The 21,215-nt window shown below is 39.8% G+C and overlaps 3 protein-coding genes across 5 annotated transcripts; 2 read left to right on the forward strand and 1 right to left on the reverse strand.

Moving 5' to 3' along the window:
• The first annotated feature begins 594 nt into the window (after positions 1-594).
• On the forward strand, positions 595-2,129 carry nanp (N-acetylneuraminic acid phosphatase). The gene is made up of 2 exons (XM_077581637.1): positions 595-976; positions 1,481-2,129. The coding sequence occupies exons 1-2, from the start codon at positions 887-889 to the stop codon at positions 2,120-2,122; spliced, it is 732 nt and encodes a 243-aa protein (XP_077437763.1). The 5' UTR covers positions 595-886; the 3' UTR covers positions 2,123-2,129.
• Positions 2,130-2,744: 615 nt separating this feature from the next.
• Positions 2,745-6,845, forward strand: LOC144061304 (homeodomain-interacting protein kinase 1-like). Of its 3 annotated transcripts, XR_013296158.1 has the most exons (9): positions 2,745-2,879; positions 2,963-3,154; positions 3,278-3,459; positions 4,615-4,738; positions 4,835-4,945; positions 5,036-5,119; positions 5,364-5,446; positions 5,514-5,601; positions 6,378-6,391. XR_013296158.1 is itself a non-coding variant. In XM_077581635.1 (8 exons), exons 1-8 carry the CDS (start codon positions 2,874-2,876, stop codon positions 6,664-6,666), a joined length of 1,167 nt encoding a protein of 388 aa, XP_077437761.1. In that variant the 5' UTR covers positions 2,745-2,873; the 3' UTR covers positions 6,667-6,845. The 3 variants fall into 3 exon arrangements, 2 of the variants coding, with proteins under 2 accessions (XP_077437761.1, XP_077437762.1); XM_077581635.1 differs by having other exon boundaries at positions 5,423-5,601; positions 6,378-6,845; XM_077581636.1 differs by having other exon boundaries at positions 5,426-5,601; positions 6,378-6,845.
• An 8,034-nt stretch (positions 6,846-14,879) lies between these two features.
• ttl (tubulin tyrosine ligase) lies at positions 14,880-21,088 on the reverse strand. The gene is made up of 7 exons (XM_077582553.1): positions 20,354-21,088; positions 20,064-20,142; positions 19,720-19,952; positions 18,727-18,862; positions 18,379-18,648; positions 17,317-17,460; positions 14,880-16,305 (listed from the first exon to the last, which is right to left on the reverse strand). Exons 1-7 carry the CDS (start codon positions 20,520-20,522, stop codon positions 16,113-16,115), a joined length of 1,224 nt encoding a protein of 407 aa, XP_077438679.1. The 5' UTR covers positions 20,523-21,088; the 3' UTR covers positions 14,880-16,112.
• Between the last annotated feature and the right edge of the window lie 127 nt (positions 21,089-21,215).

Consider the following 21,215-nt stretch of genomic DNA (forward strand, 5'->3'; position numbering starts at 1 on the left):
TGGAGAAATCTCAAGAAATGTATGCACTTTACAAAGCCAAATTCGAATAGCATATAAGTTGTAGCTACGTATCATCGCAGAATAAAATAGCCTGCTCAAGTTATTTCCACAGGGCCTCGCAAATAAACCCTTCTGAAGTGTGCTGCTTGTGGGCACAACTAAAACTGGAAGCAATAAGTTCTGAGAATTGTTTCTATGAGAGAAAAGAAAAAAAGCCTGTAAAGCTGAGTCCATTTTGATAATTTTGTTTAACAGTTGTATTTTACGGGATAAGTATTTTATTCAAGGACCAAAGAAAGCTATTAGTCTTTGATTCTAAATACATTTTCCATTTGATGATTTTACATTAATTGGCAGTACAATGCCAGAGCTACTATATTTATGAAAAAACTTGTGAAGTGATTTTGACTGTTATCAAGAAAACTCGATAATCTTCAATTCAATGCGTATGTTATGTTTTTGTTGGTCCAAACAAGTGTATCTTTAGTTGTACTAGGCATTTAAAATGAACAGGAAACTGAAAAAACAAACGTGATTTCTTAATTTTTTCCCCCCATGGGTGTATATATCCGTTGCAGGTGGTGCAAAATAGCTGTATAATGTTTTGTATTTAGTAACAGTGTCTTAATCTGTGATTGTGTGAAAACTTTAGAACTACCAGGTGTTGTAATAACTTCCTGATTTAAAACATGATAATGGGATATTAGAATAGGACCTTGGATGATCGCCATTTTGGTTTATTAACGCCCTCAAGGGGCTGAAAATTGAAAGTGCGCTTTTTCATACAAAAAAAACTACATTTCCCACCATTAATAGCGTTCATCCTTTCGTGGTTACTTCCGCAACTCAGTCAACTCTGCTTCCGTGTTCTCAATGTAGTGTAGCAATGGACGGTAACTCAATAAAGGCTATATTATTTGACTTAGACAACACGCTCATCGAAACATACAGGGCTGGTGAATTGGCGATGCAAAAGGTAGTATTCTCCTGCTAAAAGTGTATTATTGTTTTTTATGCCAAATTACTAAACTAACCTGTGTAGGTAACGGATGGATTGCGTTCATATTCACTGGGAAAGACAAGAACCACACCCTCGCGGTCAAATAATTAAATTTCCGACTGCTCCTAACTTTGTTTCACGAAAAATGCCCTTTCTCATTCTTATTCGAATTGTCTGTTGTTTACCTGCTCTACTGCTTTATTACATAACTATTAATTTACCGGTTTGTCAGATGATTACGTACTTTTTTAACCTTTTAAAACATGGCGACATTGAAATTCTATGGATTACTAATTAGTCACTGAAGTAATATATATGTAAAGGTCTAATGATTGATTTGTATGTTTAGGTTACTGTATATTATTTTTTTACATATACATGAGCTGAGTTTATATATACTTACTCTTCATCAAACATTTCTGGACATTTGTGTGGTTTACGTGCATGTTGTAATTGAAATAGTCTTTGTGACTTTTACAGACCCATGAACTTTTGAAGACCTCACTGGCTCTTGATGATGACACCATCACCAACATTTGTGACAAGTTCATGCAAAAACTTCTGCAGCAGAAATTTGACCCGGCAGCTGGCAGATCCACCGATGAGATCCGAGTGGGTCACTGGGAAGACAGCATTAAGGAAAGTGTGGATAGTTGTTCAACACCCTCCCTGGCAGCTCAGTGCTACTACATGTGGAAAAATGGTCGACTGGAGCTGCTGAAGCTGTCCCCTAAGATATCCGATCTTCTGAAACAACTTCGGAGGAAATACAAGCTTCTGCTCCTGACCAACGGGATTTCTCAAACACAATGGGAGAAAGTGAAGGCTGTCGGTTGTGAAAGCTTTTTTGATAGAATTGTGGTTGGGGGAGATTACCCCGAGCAGAAACCTTACCCTTCCATCTTCAAAGTGTGTTTTGACCTGCTGCAGGTGGAACCCCAGGACTGCATAATGGTTGGAGACTCACTCGACACTGACATCCAGGGAGGGTTCAATGCACAAGTGCGTGCTACTGTTTGGGTTAACAGTGCAGGTGATGCTGTGCCTGATGGTTCAGTAACTCCTGACTATACACTTTCAACTGTATTGGACCTGGAAGACATTTTGGCACAGCTAAATTAAAGACAAACACTGTATCATTTGACCATTATATTTGATCAAATTGATCAAATAGCTTTTTTTTTTTTTATAAATGTCATCAACATGTCTTAAATGCCTTTAATAACAATAACAAGTCATATATTGTTAAGTATAATACATGAATGCCACCCAAAAAACGATTACCTTTCTGTGAGTCCCACTTCATCTGTAGCTAGATTGTAAAAAAATGACAACGCACACACATCTCACTTACTTGTAAGCGTCATCATGGATTATGACGTCACAGCCGTGAATCACATGACATGACATCATAGAGTGGTTATGGCGCTGAGTTTGCTCTTCTTGTCAAAAGTAAACAGTCCAAAATAAGATTTTTTTTTTTAATATTATTGAGATTTATTTTTTGTAATATAATATGAAAATAAAAAAATGGCAATGGGTGTAAACTCAAATACTCAACACTCACCAAGTGAAACTGGTAGGTCTTTCTGCTTATAGTATACAGGGTCTGCGAGTAATCAGTGTTGACTCCATGACCTATTTATGTTCTCTTTAACTGAAAATTCTATCGACATTTGCAGATAAGAAGAAAAAAAGTGAACCATTTGAAAAGCTACAATCTAACATCCTGAGTAGTAAAACAAGTACCTACCTGGTTAAGGACTTAATTGGTGAAGGAAGCTTTGGTAAAGTTGCCCGGTGTGTAAACTTGGACACGTCACAGACCGTAGCCCTCAAAGTTCTTAAAACCAAGTCAAATGTGATATCCAATATGGAGGTATAATATCCTAAATCTGTATGGAGCTATGATGACCTAACCAAGTGCTTAGTTGTCACCTATTTGTGTTGTTTTCTCCACAGATCAAAATGCTTGAGATTGTAAGTGTTTTGGACCCAGTAAAAAAGAGCATTGTGAAGTTTATTGAAAACTTTGAGCACGAAGGGTATACGTGTTTGGCTTTTGAAATGCTAGAGATGAGCCTTTTCGATTTTGTTGTCAAGAAACGTAAGAAGCCATTGTCTGTCAGTGAGATACGGCCGATTGCGCATCAGGTAAAGTTATGTCATGGCAGAGTTGTGTTAAATATTACATCTTACAAAAAAATTGCACATAAATAAAATTCCCTTTTAACTTGTGACAAACATCTGAGTTTGTTTCCTCCTCTTATTGTGCAGTTGCTTACGGCCTTTGAAGCGCTGAAAGGTATCCAAATCATTCATGCAGACCTGAAACCTGATAACATCATGCTGGTAAACCATTCATGTGAGCCGCTCAGGGTTAAATTAATAGATTTCGGCTGCTCCCTCCAGACCTCTGCAGTAACCCTTGGAATGACCATCCAGCCTATGGGGTACCGGTAGGGTTCTTTTCTCTTCAAGTCTGAGGTCAACCACATTCCTGGTTGATTTGTTTGTACGATATTATGAAATAAGAAATAATGGGAAATGAAATAATCCATCCCAAGGTCAATCAAATGAACCTGTTTACAACCTTGACAATGTGTTCTCAGACAGGTTAATTTAGTTCCAAACAAATTGGGCGTATTATGTCATATATGCATAATCTGTCCCTTAATAGCCTGCCGCTACCATGACATTATGATTTTACAAAATAATAAACAAAAATTGGAAATATAACTGGTATTAGAAAAAGAGAGGCATTCCACGTATTTGAGATAAACAAGACCCATAGTTAGCCCTCTATCTTCCTCCAAACAACTCCTAACCCTTGTCTTATACCACAATATTATTTGGAGCAGTTTACAGTATTTATTGAATAACATGACAAACACCTGGAAAAACTTCAAATGAAATACATTATACTCAGATAACCTCTACAGTAGTAATAACTCCTTATTACTACTGTAGATTAAAAACAAAACAAAAGAACACCCACTTTCTTCGCTCCAGCCTGTAAACTAGCTATAGCACTTAGCTATATATAGCCTAGCATACTTGCTGCTCTGTAAGTACAGAATAAATTCTCCAGCCGGCAACGTCTTTAAAAAAAAGTCTGCTTGAAATTAATGTTTAATCATATCCAACATTCAGACAATGAGTTATTATTCATGTAAATAAATACCACCCACTTTCTTTGCTCAAGCCTGTAGGATAGCTAAAGAACTTAGCTATATAGCCCTCATACTTGCTACCCTGTAAGTGCAGAATAAATTCTCTCCCCATGGGCATTTTCCGCAAAAATCAGTTTGAAAATAAGTTTTTAATCATGTCCGACATTTGCCCTGCTCCATAAAAGTGTGAATACACCAATCCGTGGCCCACTGATGGCCTTGGTACGCCTATATATCTCAAAACAATCAGAGAACAGAAAATGCTAACATCACTCTCAGCCTGTTAGCAGGCCTTGTTTGGTGAATCTGTAATCTGATTTAGTTCTTATCCTTTATGTGCCATTGGCCAGCATTTATGGCAATGAATGCCCTGAGGAGATTTCATTGACAAGGCAACACATATTTAAATGTACTTTCTGTTTCTGCTCCTCCTACAAACAGAGCACCCGAGGTCACCCTTGGCCTCCCAATCTCTGAGCAAGTGGACATGTGGGGACTTGGTTGTGCTCTCACTTTCTTGCACATTGGCCAGCACCTTTTTGCAACAAACTGCGAGTACCAGATGGTAAATAGGACAGAATACTTCACTTGTTATTGACACACTGTAAAGTTATGAAGTAAGAAGTGCCCGATGATATCGAACATGTTTTGTCCCCCCAAGATGAGGACCATCGTACAAATACAAGGCCAGCCAGACGACTCACTCCTCATAGCGGGCAAATACAGCCAGAAGTTTTTTACCCATTTAAACTTTGAACAGTGGAAGCTAAAGGTAGTCATGAAGAACTTTCTTGAATTTCAAACTTTTAAGACAGCCCCGTTTGAAAATATGCATTTTTGTTTGTTTATTTGATTCCTCTAGACTCCAAATGAATATAAGCTTACGAGCGGAGAAGAGACGAAAACATGGAAGATACGACTAAAGTCTCTGGATTCCCTTCGAACTGTAAGTGGTCCTTTTTTTTAAGAGGAAAGAACAAATGCACGACTATTTGAATTTGAAGAACTCTTTTCCAAAATGCTATTAATCCATGTAGAAGAAAATTGACTAATATGTTTTACAAATAATAATTTCATCCAGTTCAAACAATTCATTGCCACCGTGTGAACATGTCCCAAAAAAAAAAGTCCATACACAACAGAATGACATGGCAGGGTCCATTTTGATCAATCAGTTGCTCTCGTTTTAGAAAAGAGCTCTTCATTCTGTAGTCCATAACTGGATCAGCCATCTTTGTTTGACACCCAGCAGAGCCAAGAGGATAAAAAAGAGGTGATCAGCGAATTTGAAGATCAAAATGAATTTGTTAGCTTTCTAAAAAGTCTTCTAAACATTCAAGCTGAGAGAAGAATCGCTCCGGAGGAGGCTCTCAAGCATCGTTATGTCTCTATGGCTCATCTGGTTCATGAGAGTCACACCAGCTCGTAGTAAGTCAATTAACCCTGTTAACATGCATAAAGTGGCAATTGTATGTTTGTGCAGTGGTTAACTCATTCACTGCCATTGACGGCTATACACGTCAAAAATTCATTTGAACTATTTCTATTAGTTTAAAAATGTTTCCACTTTTGTCAACAAGAGTATGACAATCTAAAAAAAAAAAAGTACATTTAGAACAGATATAAAATTAGTGATTAATTGTGAGTTAACTAGTTAAGTCATGCTATTAATTACGAAAATTTTTAATCATCTGACGCTCCTAAATTTTAATAATATTTTTCTTTTTTTATTAATTAAAAAAAAAAGTTATTTTTATTTTTAATAAACTTCTTTTTTGTTTGTTAAAAAAGAAAAGATTATTAAAAATTAGGGGCATCAGGAGATTAATTTTTTATCATAATTAATCGCATGACTTCACTAGTTAACTCACGATTATTCACCAATTTTATATCTGTTCTAAATGTACAATGAATTTTAAAAAATCTAGGTTTTCTCACAAAAGTGGGAAAAAATGTTAAACTAATAGAAATAGTTCAAATGAATTTTTGACGTCTATAGCCGACAAGGGCAGTGAATGAGTTAAAATGCACAAGAAAAAAGAAAAACTTTTAAGAAAAGGTTTGGATGGTCAACAATTTCAAATGACAGGTGGCAAAAAGCAGTTGCCTTATTGCGACACCTCTGTCTACAAGGGGCATTGTTTCATAGTTAAAATATTTTATTTGTTTCCAGGGTGCATTAGTGATCGGTTGCTTTCTTTCAGTGTGGACAACGCCTTTGATCAGATGCTGGTGTGCCCTATTGAAGGATTTGAAGAGGAGCTCATTTCAGACAGCGAGGATGATGACATATCTTCCTACACGTTCATTTTACACTCAACGTGCTCCTCTGACGGAGCAGCAGACACGGGACATTGGAGTGATAGTGACTTATCTGACAAAACATCAGCAGATGATGGAAAAACTAACCAGGATGTACTTGAGCCAGTGCACAATGCTAAAAACATCCCAGTTTTTGTGTGCAGTGGTTGTGGAATCCTGTTTAGAAAGTAAATATCAAAAACAGACTTGTGATGAAGAAATTGTGGACAGTTAGACTAAAAGTAGTGCCCATACTGAAGAAATCCCCACCGCCAACATTTCAAGTTATTTTTGCTTGTTTTTTGTTTTCCTCACTCACAAACTGCCACGACTTTGCTAAAAAAAGACAATAATAAAAAATGTGTTTTCTATTTTCAGTCATCTTATAGCCTCACAGCAAATGTTGACATTCAACAGCACGGATTTTTCTCATCATCATGACAACTTAACCAATTGGAGGTTTCAAACTCACTCGGACTGACCCTTCATGTCATTATGTGGCCGGTGAAAGTTTACCCACTATTTTTGCCCGATTATGGCTCAAAACTAACTTAAAAATTATGATAACTGAAGTATGCAAGTAATATATGTAGCCTACTTATGTAATATAATATTGTGACTATGGCTTCCTTCACGGAACACATCAGGTAAGGGATAAGAAGTGTAGCTGTCCTGTACTCAAGCCACACATGTAGTTTTTAAACAGTGTGTTAATCGATGCACTCTAAATCCTAACAGAAAGTTTTTTAATTAATGAGTTCATTAGAAAATCATGCAACTAACTGCTATCACAAAAATATTGTAAGAAAAGTGACAAAGAATGGATATAGGCTCGATTTCTTATGGCTAATATACGTGTCTCCTCTAAAGATTTATTTAAGAGTTTATTGGATCATCAGTTATGGTTAGAATAAATGATAGAAAACCACTTGACGTCACAAGGCACTGCTCGTGCCACTCCTTCTCGCCGGGTGTGGTGGCGCGCGCCTGTAATCCAAGCTATCGGGAGTCTGAGGCTGGCGGATCGTTTGAGCTCAGGGGTTCTGAGCTACAGCGCACTATGTCGAGCAGGTGTCCGCGCTAAGTTCGGTATCGATATGGTGCTCCCGGGGGACCTCGGGACCACCAGGTCGCCTAAGGAGGGGTGCACCGGCCCAGGTCGGCAACGGAGCAGGTCAAAGCCCCTGTACCGCTCAGTAGCGGGATCGCACCTGTGAATAGACGCTGCAATTCAGCCTGAGTGATAGAGTGAGACACAGTCTTTTGTACTTCGTCTACATTTACAACAACACACACGCTTATAGCTTGTATTGTTTAAGTATTACACAAACGTCAAACACTCGAGTTTTTTTCTTCACAAAGCACAGTTTCTGTTTGTCCTACACTCCCTCCTCCTGGACAAAGGCGGTATTGCGCTGTAAAGCAAATCAGATATGAATGTAGATAAACGTGTGTTTGTGTGTATATGTGTGTGTACTCATGTGCATGTGTGCCCATATATGTTCAACAACTAATGTTTGGGGATTTATTGTGTATGTAGGACTTTTTCTTTCTCTTCTTTGCCTCTATGTAATGGATAAGGGCTTACAACTCATACCAATATTATCTGTGCACATAAGATAAGCATGTTTTTGTCTATTTTCTATTGTTTAGGGAATAAGATAGATAAGTTCTTGTACTTCTCCCTACTCCTTTGAACATGTAAATTATGGAATTTATTATTGATAAAATTGTTTTCTACACACAATCGAAGCACTATACTGGAATGTGTTCGGTATCTTGTGTTTCAAAATCGCTCTGTGTTCTGTGTACCTTTTCATACACACATGAAACCACTAGATGTCGCCAAATCCCCATGAAGACCTCACAAGACTTCAAGTCTAAAGCACTACTCGTGCACCTGTTTCTCGCCGGGTTCGGTGGCGCGCGCCTGTAATCCAAGTTACCGGGAGGCTGAGGCTGGCGGATCATTGAGCTCAGGGGTTCTGAGCTGCAGCGGACTATGTCGAGCGGGTGTCCATGCTAAGTTCGGTGTCGATATGGTGCTCCTGGGGGAGCTTGGGGCCACCAGGTCGTCTAAGGAGGGGTGCACCGGCCTAGGTCGGCAACGGAGCAGGTCAAATCCCCCGTACCGCTCAGTAGTGGGATCGCGCCTGTGAATAGACGCTGTAGTGCAGCCTGAGCCTTACATTGAGACACAGCCTTTTATAATTTGTCTCCATTTACGCACACGCTGACAGTTCACGTCATTGCACCAACACATCTTCACAAAGCAGTTTCTGTTTGTCCTAGACTGCCTCCTTGTGGGGGGAAGCGGTGCTGGGTACCATGTTTAAGGTCCAACCAGTAGTTTAAAATTATTCTGCCTTATCTTGACGCTCTAATCATATCCTGCTCTTCTGGATTTTGCTCATTATTTAAAAAGTGAAAGTGATGATAACAAAAAATTTAACATAGGTGGAGAGAGAGCGGATGGATTAACTGGCATTCAGGCATATAAACAAGTAGGCTACAGCCTATCTACACAATAGTACAGAAGACCACAGCAAATTAATTTATTACTAGTGATGGGAGAAAACACACACACACTGCTCTATGTAGGCCTACCTCGCTGACGAATATGGTGACGTCACAATTTTAAAACAAAATCACTACTCGAGCTGCAGTTTTTCGCCGGGTGCGGTGGCGCGTACCTGTAATCCAAGCTACCGGGAGGCTGAGACTGTCGGATCGTTTGAGCTCAGGAGTTCTGAGCTGCAGTGCACTATGTCGAGCGGGTGTCCGCGCTAAGTTCGGTATCGATATGGTGCTCCCGGGGGAGCTCGGGGCCACCAGGTCACCTAAGGAGGGGTGCACCGGCCCAGGTCGGCAACGGAGCAGGTCAAAGCCCCCGTACCGCTCAGTAGTGGGATCGCGCCTGTGAATAGACGATGCAGTGCAGCCTGAGTGATACAGTGAGACACAGTCTTTTTCTTCGTGTCTTTACACACACACGCACGCACGCACGCACGCACGCACGCACGCAAAAAAAAACTAAATGCCCATTAACCAGACTATTATCATATACTTTTGTACCTACACTATGAATGAGTGCAGTATACTGCACTCATTCATAGAGTGGCCTACACTTCAATAACAATCTTTTTTTTAATTTTGCTAATGTTTTCCTAACAAATGCATACCAAAATAAGCCATTTCGCCCAGTTAACTACTGCATTAAAGTTAACTACAGCATTGATTTAAAATACTTTAAATTGGCATTAAGTGACTATAGAATCGTCACTATATGAATCTTATTGAAAAAGAGAAGTGGTTTGATATACAGTTCTTTATTAATATTTCTTATATTGATGTAATGGTTGAATTGTTATTTAAAAATAATAACAATAATGGAAAAAAAAACAAGAGTAGATAAATACATCAAATTTATTTATTTATTAATAATATAATTAATATAATATAAAGACGAGTAGTCATTGCCAATGACAATACCAAAGGTAACAGGTGATTAATGTTCAACGGCAATAAAATTCATACTGGACAGAAAAAGCTAAAATACAGTGAAATTACTAGAACAAACCTGAATGAACCTAATAAATATGAAATGATCATTTAAATTTATTGCATTATATCTTGAATATACAGGGCCATTACCAGTTCCGACAGGGCCACCACAGCATAATTTGGACTTAATGTTGAACCCTGTAGTCATTCTGCTCATGCAGGAAAATGGTTAATCGTTCTATTAGTGCATCATTGCCATTCAAATAGTCACTAGGGTGTTGAATTGTTTTTCAAATGAGGACAAAGGGCACACTACTTTACATGGACAATTCATTAACTATGTTCGCAAAGTTGTCCTTTGGGCGTCCGTAGCAGGAAGATGGCGGCGAAACATGTCAGCCTTTTGTAAGGTGAGGCTCCAGCCATGTAAAGAAATGAGCAATTACTAGACCTACGATTGTTTAAAAAAAAAAAAATGTATGTACATTGTTGTGAGAGAAGTTATGTTTTTGCATATAATTGAAATCAATTGTGGGTTTAAAAAAAATGAATGAACCCTCGTGAGGATAAGTGGTTAGGAAGATGGAAGGATGGATGAATTATTAGTTCACCAAAATTGCACACTTTGCCACCACACACTTCTCCTCCAGGAGGAGGCAGTGTAGGACAAATAGAAACTGTGCTTTGTGAAGAAAAAAAACCTGAGTGTTTGTCGTTTGTGTAATATTTAAACAATACAAGCTATCGGCGTGTGTGTTGTTGTAAATGAAGACGAAGTATAAAAGACTGTGTCTCACTCTATTACTCAGGCTGAACTGCAGCGTCTACTCACAGGCGCGATCCCACTACTGAGCGGTACGGGGGCTTTGACCTGCTCCGTTGCCGACCTGGGCCGGTACACCCCTCTTTAGGCGACCTGGTAGTCCCGAGCTCCCCCGGGAGCACCATATCGATACCGAAATTAGCGCGGACACCCGCTCGACATAGTGCACTGCAGCTCAGAACCCCTGAGCTCAAACGATCCGACAGTCTCAGCCTCCCGGTATCTTGGATTACAGGCACGCGCCACCGCACCCGGCGAAAAACTGCAGCTCGAGTAGTGATTTTGTTTTAAAGTTGTGACGTCACCATATTCGTCAGCAAAGTAGGCCTACATAGAGCTGTGTGTGTGTGTGTGTGTGTGTGTGCGTGTGTGTGTGTGTGTGTGTGTGTGTGTGTGTGCGTGCGTGTGTGTGTGTGTGTGTGTGTGTGTGTGTTTTCCCATCACTAGTAATAAATTAATATGCTGTGGTCTTCTGTACTATTGTGTAGATAGGTTGTAGCCTACTTGTTTATATGACTGAATGCCAGTTAATCCCTCCGCTCTCTCTCCACCTATTTTAAACTTTTTGTTATCATCACTTTCACTTTATAAATAATGTGAGCAAAAGCAAGAGGAGCAGGATATGATTAGAGCGTCAAGATAAGGCAGAATAATTTTAAACTACTGGTTGCACCTTAAACCTGGTACCCAGCACCACTTCCACCCAGAAGGAGGCAGTCTAGGACAAACAGAAACTGATTTGTGAAGATGTGTTGGTGCAATGACATGAACTGTCAGCGTGTGCGTAAATGGAGATAAATGATAAAAGGCTGTGTCTCAATGTAACGCTCAGGCTGCACTACATCGTCTATTCACAGGCGCGATCCCACTACTGAGCGGTACGGGGGCTTTGACCTGCTTCGTTGCCGACCTGGGCCGATGCACCCCTCATTAAGCGACCTGGTGGTCCCGAGCTCCCCCGGGAGCACCATATCGATACCGAACTTAGCGTGGACACCTGCTCGACATAGTCCACTGCAGCTCAGAACCCCTGAGCTCAATGATCCGACAGCCTCAGCCTCCCGGTAACTTGGATTACAGGCGCGCGCCACCGAACCCGGCGAGAAACAGGTGCACGAGTAGTGCTTTAGATTTGAAGTCTTGTGAGGTCTTCATGGGGCTTTGGCGACATCTAGTGGTTTCATGTGTGTATGAAAAGGTACACAGAACCAGTACAAGTATAGTGCTTTGATTGTGTGTAGAAAATTCATCAATAATAAATTCCATAATTTACATGTTCAAAGGAGTAGGAAGAAGTACAAGAATTTATGTATCTTATTCCCTAAACAATAGAAAATAGACAAAAACATGCTTATCTTATGTGCACAGACAATATTGGTATGAGTTGTAAGCCCTTATCCATTACATATACGCAAAGAAGAGAAAGAAAAAGTCCTACATATACAATAAATCCCCAAACATTAGTTGTTGAACATATATGGGCACACATGCACATGTCCATACATACACATGAGTACACACTTATATACACAAACGTACACATACAGTACATGCCCACACAATTTTTTTTTACATTCATACCTGATTTGCTTTACAGCGCAATGCCGCCTTTGTCCAAGAGGAGGCAGTGTAGGACAAACAGAAACTGTGCTTTGTGAAGAAAAAAACTTTCGAGTGTTTGACGTTTGTGTAATACTTAAACAATACAAGCTTATCAGCGTGTGTGTTGTTGTAAATGGAGACGAAGTATAAAAGACTGTGTCTCACTGTATCACTGTATCACTCAGGCTGAACTGCAGCGTCTATTCACAGGCGCGACCCCACTACTGAGCGGTAAGAGGGCTTTGACCTGCTCCGTTGCCGACCTGGGCCGGTGCACCCCTCCTTAGGCGACCTGGTAGTCCCGAGCTCCCCCGGGAGCACCATATCGATACCGAACTTAGCGCGGACACCCGCTCGACATAGTCCACTGCAGCTCAGAACCCCTGAGCTCAAACGATCCGACAGTCTCAGCCTCCCGGTATCTTGGATTACAGGTACGCGCCACCGCACCCGGCGAAAAACTGCAGCTCGAGTAGTGATTTTGTTTCAAAGTTGTGACGTCACCATATTCGTCAGCGAGATAGGCCTACATAGAGCTGTGTGTGTGTGCGTGTGTGTGTGTGTGTGTGTGTGCGTGTGTGTGTGTGTGCGTGTGTGTGTGCGTGCGTGTGTGTGTGTGCGTGTGTGTGTGCGTGTGCGTGTGTGCGTGTGTGTGTGTGTGTTTTCTCCCATCACTAGTAATAAATTAATATGCTGTGGTCTTCTGTACTATTGTGTAGATAGGCTGTTGCCTACTTGTTTATATGACTGTATGCCAGTTAATCCCTCCGCTCTCTCTCCACCTATTTTAAACTTTTTGTTATCATCACTTTCACTTTTTAAATAATGTGAGCAAAAGCAAGAGGAGCAGGATATGAATAGAGCGTCAAGAGAAGGCAGAATAATTTTAAACTACTGGTTGCACCTTAAACCTGGTACCCAGCACCACTTCCACCCAGAAGGAAGCAGTCTAGGACAAACAGAAACTGCTTTGTGAAGATGTGTTTGTGCAATGACATGAACTGTCAGCGTGTGCGTAAATGGAGATAAATTATAAAAGGCTGTGTCTCAATGTAACGCTCAGGCTGCACTACATCGTCTATTCACAGGCGCGATCCCACTACTGAGCGGTACGGGGGCTTTGACCTGCTTCGTTGCCGACCTGGGCCGATGCACCCCTCATTAAGCGACCTGGTGGTCCCGAGCTCCCCTGGGAGCACCATATCGATAACGAATTTAGCGTGGACACCTGCTCGACATAGTCCGCTGCAGCTCAGAACCCCTGGGCTCAATGATCCGACAGCCTCAGCCTCCCGGTAACTTGGATTACAGGCGCGCGCCACCGAACCCGGCGAGAAACAGGTGCACGAGTAGTGCTTTAGATTTGAAGTCTTGTGAGGTCTTCATGGGGCTTTGGCGACATCTAGTGGTTTCATGTGTGTATGAAAAGGTACACAGAACCAGTACAGTATAGTGCTTCGATTGTGTGTAGAAAACAATTCATCAATAATAAATTCCATAATTTACATGTTCAAAGGAGTAGGAAGAAGTACAAGAACTTATCTATCTTATTCCCTAAACAATAGAAAATAGACAAAAACATGCTTATCTTATGTGCACAGACAATATTGGTATGAGTTGTAAGCCCTTATCCATTACATAGAGGCAAAGAAGAGAAAGAAAAAGTCCTACATATACAATAAATCCCCAAACATTAGTTGTTGAACATATATGGGCACACATGCACATGTCCATACATACACATGAGTACACACGTATATACACAAACGTACACACACAGCACATGCCCACACAATTTTTTTTTACATTCATACCTGATTTGCTTTACAGCGCAATGCCGCCTTCGTCCAGGAGGAGGCAGTGTAGGACAAACAGAAACTGTGCTTTGTGAAGAAAAAAACTTTCGAGTGTTTGACGTTTGTGTAATACTTAAACAATACAAGCTTATCAGCGTGTGTGTTGTTGTAAATGGAGACGAAGTATAAAAGACTGTGTCTCACTGTAACACTCAGGCTGAACTGCAGCGTGTATTCACAGGTGCGATCCCGCTACTGAGCGGTACAGGGGCTTTGACCTGCTCCGTTGCCGACCTGGGCCGGTGCACCCCTCCTTAGGCGACCTGGTAGCCCCGAGCTCCCCCGGGAGCACCATATCGATACCGAACTTAGCGCGGACACCCGCTCGACATAGTGCACTGCAGCTCAGAACCCCTGAGCTCAAACGATCCGCCAGCCTCAGCCTCCCGGTAGCTTGGATTACAGGCGCGCGCCACCGCACCCGGCGAGGAAAAACTACACGAGTAGCACTTTGTTTATAAACAAATCAACTTGGACAAAATATATATACAACATATTTGCTTTACAATGTCACAAAAACATGATTCAGAAGTAATTTGTTAGTGGCCTGTTGGTTTTACTTTAAAACTACATCCATGGCAATGAGGTACATTCTTTTACGGTTATTTAAATGACAGAGGTTTATGTGAGGGTCATGTTTTTATTCTTGCAATACAGTTTATGACATACGACCATGCAACATTTGAAGAACACGTCAGCAAATGAAAACAACACCACATCCTTCTATGACGCTTAATTTCAGATCAGTACATTGACTTCTTCAGATTACAGCACGTGACCGGAGAATCTATTTAACATACAACATAAATTCATCTTTGGTTGGGATGAAGACATGAAAACAATGAAAAAACATGAATTGAATAAATAATTAGAAAAACAGAACATTTAAAATTAAGGTTTCGTTGGCATTTCCACTAATTTAAGAAGACAAATGTTTTTTGTTTAAAAAAAAAACTGCACACAATCCCCTCTAAGGCACCTTTTGCCCAATACAAATACAAAATCATAATTAATTTTTTTTTTTCCTAAAATGAAAAAAAAAAAAAAAACTCAGCATTATTAGTTATCAATTTGTCAACAAAATAACATGAGAAGTCTATCTGTGCTTACACAACAGCCTTTTCATCTTTTTGGCTACAAGTGTGTCATAATGAACACAGGAATAGATTCATTATATTTTGCCTTTTATCAATACATTTGTAACACACTGCCTTCCATGAATAACTCAAAAACAATATAGATATTCTGGATTAAAGGTGCCTACATATCCAATTTCTATTCTTCAATATAAATGTGAAGACTGTCGACCTAAGAAAAACAATTACAACTAATAAAACACCAAAGGCAAACATCAGAAACTAAAATAGAATAGGAAATCAACAAGGTGACGAGCAATCTACTGACTAATATGTCTAAAGGAACAAAATATATTTGTAATGTGAAATCAGTAACTGGAGCCTGTGTGAGTAGTTTTGAATAAAATTGCAGTCACGTGAATGGCATCCTTGCTCACTAGCTCCCTCTGCTGAATGTATCGCCAACGTGCGTCTACCAGAGAAATGTTGGGTTGTTACGTTAACAGTTGCACAGCTGGAAATGTAAGGCACAAGTTTTATCTTGAGCGTCTATACTTTCTCAAGACTTCCCAACTACTTGTCAGGGGAGGAAAGTACACTCATAGAATGTTTGGTATCTTTTCATTTTGTTTTGTTTTACAAATAAATACAACACAGCATCTGCAGAATACACACATGCGTGAAAGACGAGGTACAATAAATGCTCAGATTACAATGGATGGTCTTTTCTGCTCCTCCAGCAATCAGGACAGCAGCGGGAAACTTGCCTGTGCTTAATTAAAGTCGAGTGAAAGGGCCAACGTGAAGCGGCCCCCTCAGTTTGGGTGAGGAGCAAACGTTGGTCGAGAACAGGGAGGACGGAGAGGAAGAATAAGGCGACGATGATGAGGAGTCACCGCTATTGTTCAGGGTGAAGACGCTGGAAATGGCGACATCCACTATGCCTTGACACAGCTCGGGGTACAGCTTCCTAGAGGACAAACAAAAGGACAGGACAGTGTCAGTAGTCGTATTGTAAACGTACTGTTACGTTAGCAACCTTTCCGGTCAAAAAAGACATTTTAGGCCAAATAAATAACCAAAAATCTGTATGGAGCTGATTGTAATGAATGAAACAGTGTTAACGTTAATTAAGGGAGCTAATTAGAGCTGCACCAGAACATAAAAATATGACAACAACATCCACAATGTAGAGATTCATTTTCTTCTACCTTTTTTTTTTGTTGTTGCTGTAATTTTTCACATTTCATTTTTCATTATTTTTTAGGCTTTTCTGCCTTTCCATCAAATTTATATATACATATATTGGTGATTTATTTGATTCTCTTCTTCCTTTTTTAGACATGTGTCTTTATTTTTATATATACATTTATATATACATTTTCTGGTAATTTTGTGGAAATTTTATGGTAATTTTCAGGATTTTTTTCTTTTGTTTTTTGACATTTTATGGTTATGTTTTGGACAATTTAAGGTAATTTCCTGCTTTTTCTTTCCTTTTTTTGACATTTTATTGTCACTTTTGGATATTTTTAGTTTAAAAAAAAACTTTTTAATCTACCTTTCGTCTCTCTTTTTCTGACAACTTAAAAATTTGGACAGTGGCATTTTTTGAGTATTTAATTATTCATTTTTTTAAGTTAATCATTATTTATGTTAAATAATTCTTTATTTATTTTTAGATCCACGGGGAGCCACGGGAGAGGTACAAAACATCCAAACCCACAGGTTACAGACCTCTGCTTTTGAGTAATACGACTCAAGTAAAAGTAAAAAGCATGTTGAATTCAAACCATGATGACAAGTGCAATTTATCCTAAATGTTACTTAAGTAAATGTAATAAGAGTAAATGTAGAACATTACTTATGGGTTGAAATGTGTGCCACTGGAAATTGAATTCATATTGAAAATTTAGCAATTGGAATTCAAATATCTATTACTTGAAAAGTTGTTTTTCTGCAAATAGTTTTTGCTACTAACTGTGCACAGGCTGGAGCGCCGTTGATCTCAATGAGCCACACTTTGAAGTTCACATCCACCATAAAGTCAAATCCAAACAGCTGGAAGCTCTGGTAGGAGAGATGCTTGGTGCTGATCGCTGGCTCAATGCATGACAGACAGCTCCTGCAAAACCACACACCCAAAACGTAAAATACCTCAATAATTTTCCGAATTGATGACCCCGCTGCCTGAACGCAATGACTTAATGATTTGTGTAATGAATAGCCTCTAGCATTTTCCATTCCATCTCTGGTGCAAAATAACCAACTGTTACAAAACGTGTATGACTTTGTGGTCCTCAGCCATGAAGGAAAAAAAGTAGAAAGTTGCAACTAGTGGACAGCTTAACTGCAAAGAACGGTTGAAGAAATGGTAGTTATTACAAAAACGGCCAGCAGGTGGAAAGTCTGTACTGGCGGAATTCCAGTCGCAAAGCAGCAGACACGTACCATGTCAAAATTTAGCAATAATAAATATAATAATAATGCATATATTTATGGAGACTGTGGTCAAGTTGTATTTTACAATCTTAAAAAATTTGCAGAATTTCACAAGTTACTTCACGTTAAAGATTAGATAGCTATTAACGTGAAAAGAAAAACGCACTGAGCTGTCATTAACGTCTTGCAAATGAAATTATGCCATCTAGTGGCAGAAAAATGACCTAAACACAAATCAATATCACACTTGTTTTTTACAGTACATCTTTTTAATTTTAACATTTTATGAATTATTATGAAATTGCTGTATCAATCATTAAAAGATGCAAGACAATGAAAACTCAGGAAAAAAGTATTGTACATTTAGAACAGATATAGAATTTGCAATTAATTGTGAGTTAACTATTGAAGTCATGCGATTAATTGTTATTTTTTAAAAATCAAAAAAAAATAATTATCGCCTGACGCCCCTGACACTGGATATTTTCTTTTTTTAACGATCAAATTATGACATCCCGTACAGCTACTACTATGCTTGGTTCCTAAACTTTTTTTTCAGCAGTCGTGTCAGTAAAAATGAACGAAAGCAACGCGGACTTACTTGATGATTTGCTTGATCTGAGGTAATATGGTGGACTCCAGGGTGACACCGTGAGTGTTGAGCAGGTACAGACGAAACTCGTCAAAGAACATCTCGTTCCCTTCCTCATAGCGACCGTAGTTCTGGGAGTGCTGCTCCTGAATGCAGTGGTTGGTCAGGTGGCTGGTCATGTCCTGGAGGTCGGAGCTGTTGTACGGCTCGGAGGAAGTCCGCAGCACGCCTTCTCGATACAAATAGATGTTGTAATTGTGGTCCACAAGGACCCAGCTCCTGGTAATACCATATTCATAAACTGTTAGTGTGGACTGTGGAGTTTGGTGAGTTTCTCAAAAACATTTGAAGACTTGCCTGATGTCAAACTTGCGATGTCCAGGCTGCAGAAGTAAAGGTTTCTCCAGGTACTTCTGAATAACATGAACCTGTCCTTGATTGTCTATGTACTCCAGTAGTTGGTTAGCATTGTGCGATATCAGAATGCCAGCACCTGTTGGAAGACATTTTGTGTCTATTTATTCAATATCCTTAATGTCCAGTTGAAGGTCTATGTACTAGTATGCTCTTTGCTCTCACTGTTAAGACAATTCAGCACACTGGTAGAAGAACTTCTACCAGTGTGCTGAATTGCTTTAGTAGTGAAGACTACATTATTTTAATTTGGATATCAAGGGCATTGAAAAACTACTCAAATGGTTATCCATATGTCACATGCTACAAAAGTAGATGCAAAATGGAATGTGAATATGTAGTGTATTGTCTAGATGCTTTATCAACACTTTATTCTTCCTAATGTACTGTTAACCATTCATAGCTCGTTTCTCCTGCTACAGTGCAATTTCCAGCCGCTCTAATGCAATTTCCAGCTAGGCTACTGGAAAAAGTGTATCACTTTAGCACTCAGTTACTGCTGATGCACTACTACTTAACATTTAAGTTAGCATAGCAGTGAACATAGCATCTTTGTCCTATCCTACTCTCGCTTCCTGTGTTTTGCAGATTTCAGATTTTCAGATTCAGATTGCAGATTTCACAATAACTCTACTTAATTGCACTTAACAAATGTTACTAAGTCACCGTTACAGAGGCAGGAAGACTTCAGCCATGATAGCTAGCCAGTAGCCTAATGTAGCTGATGAGGAGCAAGTTAGCTTAGCACTAAGCATTCCTGTGATGGATTCCGAGCAGGCAGGAAAATTGGCAGTGCTGACTGTGTCATTTAAATGTAGAGGAATTTTCCAACGCCTCAAGGGACTATTTTTTATTATTATTATTATATTAGGATACCATAGACATTATTGATAAGCTGTATCAGACAAAATGTGTTAAATGTGATAAAAATTCTACCTTTAGCTCCAGCAGATGACTTGGCTATCCATACTGTCCCCTCGCCACTTTCTTTTTTTGAATGATAGGAAGCCAAGAAAACTTCTCGCTCATCCGTCTTGGGATTGCTCTTCAGATGGCTGAGGCCATTTGTAGCAGGAGCCACAGGAGTGTTGAAGTTGGTGGGATAGATGATGTAGGATTCCGGGAACCAGTTGGACGAATCGGAGAGCTCTGGGCTGGTCTTTATCAGCCTGATGATTTAAAGGTAGTTGACGGTCAGCTAATGTAAACTCTTTGAATATTTTATTGGTGCAATAAAACATTGGTACTTTCAAAAAGGCAATTATATCAAATATACATACTTGACCAAAGATGCTTTCCTGCAAAGCTTGTCTGCCCCTCTGTAGTAATTCACCAGCTGCACCAGTCCTGGTTCATGACCTAAAGAACATTTTAACACAAAGACTTGAATGTTAACAAAATTGCACAGTAACTGAGGTCCACTGGTGGAAGCATTGATCCTCCAAACGACGCATGGGCTAGCAGCTCTGCAGAGTCACTGCAGCTGTCTCGTCCTGAGTGGGTGGATACCAAATGTAGCAAATGCAGATTCCCTTTCAGCGTAACAACGAAAAGGAACAATATACATTACCTAGACGACCAAATGGTAGTCTGTTCCTTTCACCGAGCATCAAATTGAATCTGGGGTTGTCTCTTTTCAGCCTCTTCCACTGTCCAGTAGAAAGGAGGATTTTGGAAACTTCTGCATAAACGGAGCTGTTGTCATCCCGGGTAACAAAAGTGTACATCTGAGAGGCCATTGTCCCGCGGTGGATGGAAATACAGTGATCGTCGCGAAGAGTTTGGACCCAAAAACTTTTCTTGTTAGGGAGTTTCTTGTCTGGTCGGCAGAGAAGCTGGACACACAGGGTCAAGTGTTATCTCCTCTGACCGGGCCATGGTGATGATGAGTCAGTCATAGCCAGTCCAAACGTTCACTTCACATCCGAATTAAGAGAGGATCAATGCCAAATGCAGGCATGTCGCTGCTACGTCACAACATTCAATTAACACTGAAAATGCGAAAATGGTTTAGTACGCAACAGACATCGACCCAGCAGTAACACACAAGGGTGTGACTGTGGGAGCAGACAGCAGTTCCACAGACTTGTCCAATATGGGCTGAATAGCTGTCAGCTTCCGGTTTTAGATTCAAACGAACTGCTACCAAATTGTCTGAATTAATTTATAATATGATACGATTGAGAACAAACTATTAGAAACTACGACATCCAACTAACTAGTTATGTATAGGCTATCAAGAATAGTGTTTATTTACTCAACAACGACATGCGTTCCCATTCTGAGCTGCCTCCTGCGGTCGCAGGATTAAAACACCCTTGGTCAGTTATGGTTAGTGTAGTTTTTTCTTGCACTTAAAAACACGTTAATAATATTTAGAATCAGTATACGTCTTATAAATATACAAAATGTCTTGTAGACATCATTTATAC

This window comes from Vanacampus margaritifer, chromosome 12 (assembly GCF_051991255.1).
Source record: "Vanacampus margaritifer isolate UIUO_Vmar chromosome 12, RoL_Vmar_1.0, whole genome shotgun sequence".
Classification (NCBI taxonomy): domain Eukaryota; kingdom Metazoa; phylum Chordata; class Actinopteri; order Syngnathiformes; family Syngnathidae; genus Vanacampus; species Vanacampus margaritifer.

Excerpts from the sequence above, each read along its gene's own strand:
- nanp (XM_077581637.1), top strand. The coding sequence starts at position 887 with ATGGACGGTAACTCAATAAAGGCTATATTATTTGACTTAGACAACACG. Across the intron at positions 977-1,480 it reads GTGAATTGGCGATGCAAAAG|ACCCATGAACTTTTGAAGAC; the intron begins GTAGTATTCTCC and ends TGACTTTTACAG.
- ttl (XM_077582553.1), bottom strand. The coding sequence starts at position 20,522 with ATGGCCTCTCAGATGTACACTTTTGTTACCCGGGATGACAACAGCTCC. Across the intron at positions 18,649-18,726 it reads CATCGCAAGTTTGACATCAG|GAGCTGGGTCCTTGTGGACC; the intron begins GCAAGTCTTCAA and ends TGGTATTACCAG. Across the intron at positions 16,306-17,316 it reads GGCGCTCCAGCCTGTGCACA|GAAGCTGTACCCCGAGCTGT; the intron begins GTTAGTAGCAAA and ends TTTGTCCTCTAG.
- LOC144061304 (XM_077581635.1), top strand. Across the intron at positions 3,460-4,614 it reads ATCCAGCCTATGGGGTACCG|AGCACCCGAGGTCACCCTTG; the intron begins GTAGGGTTCTTT and ends TCCTACAAACAG. Across the intron at positions 5,120-5,422 it reads CTCTGGATTCCCTTCGAACT|CAGAGCCAAGAGGATAAAAA; the intron begins GTAAGTGGTCCT and ends TTTGACACCCAG.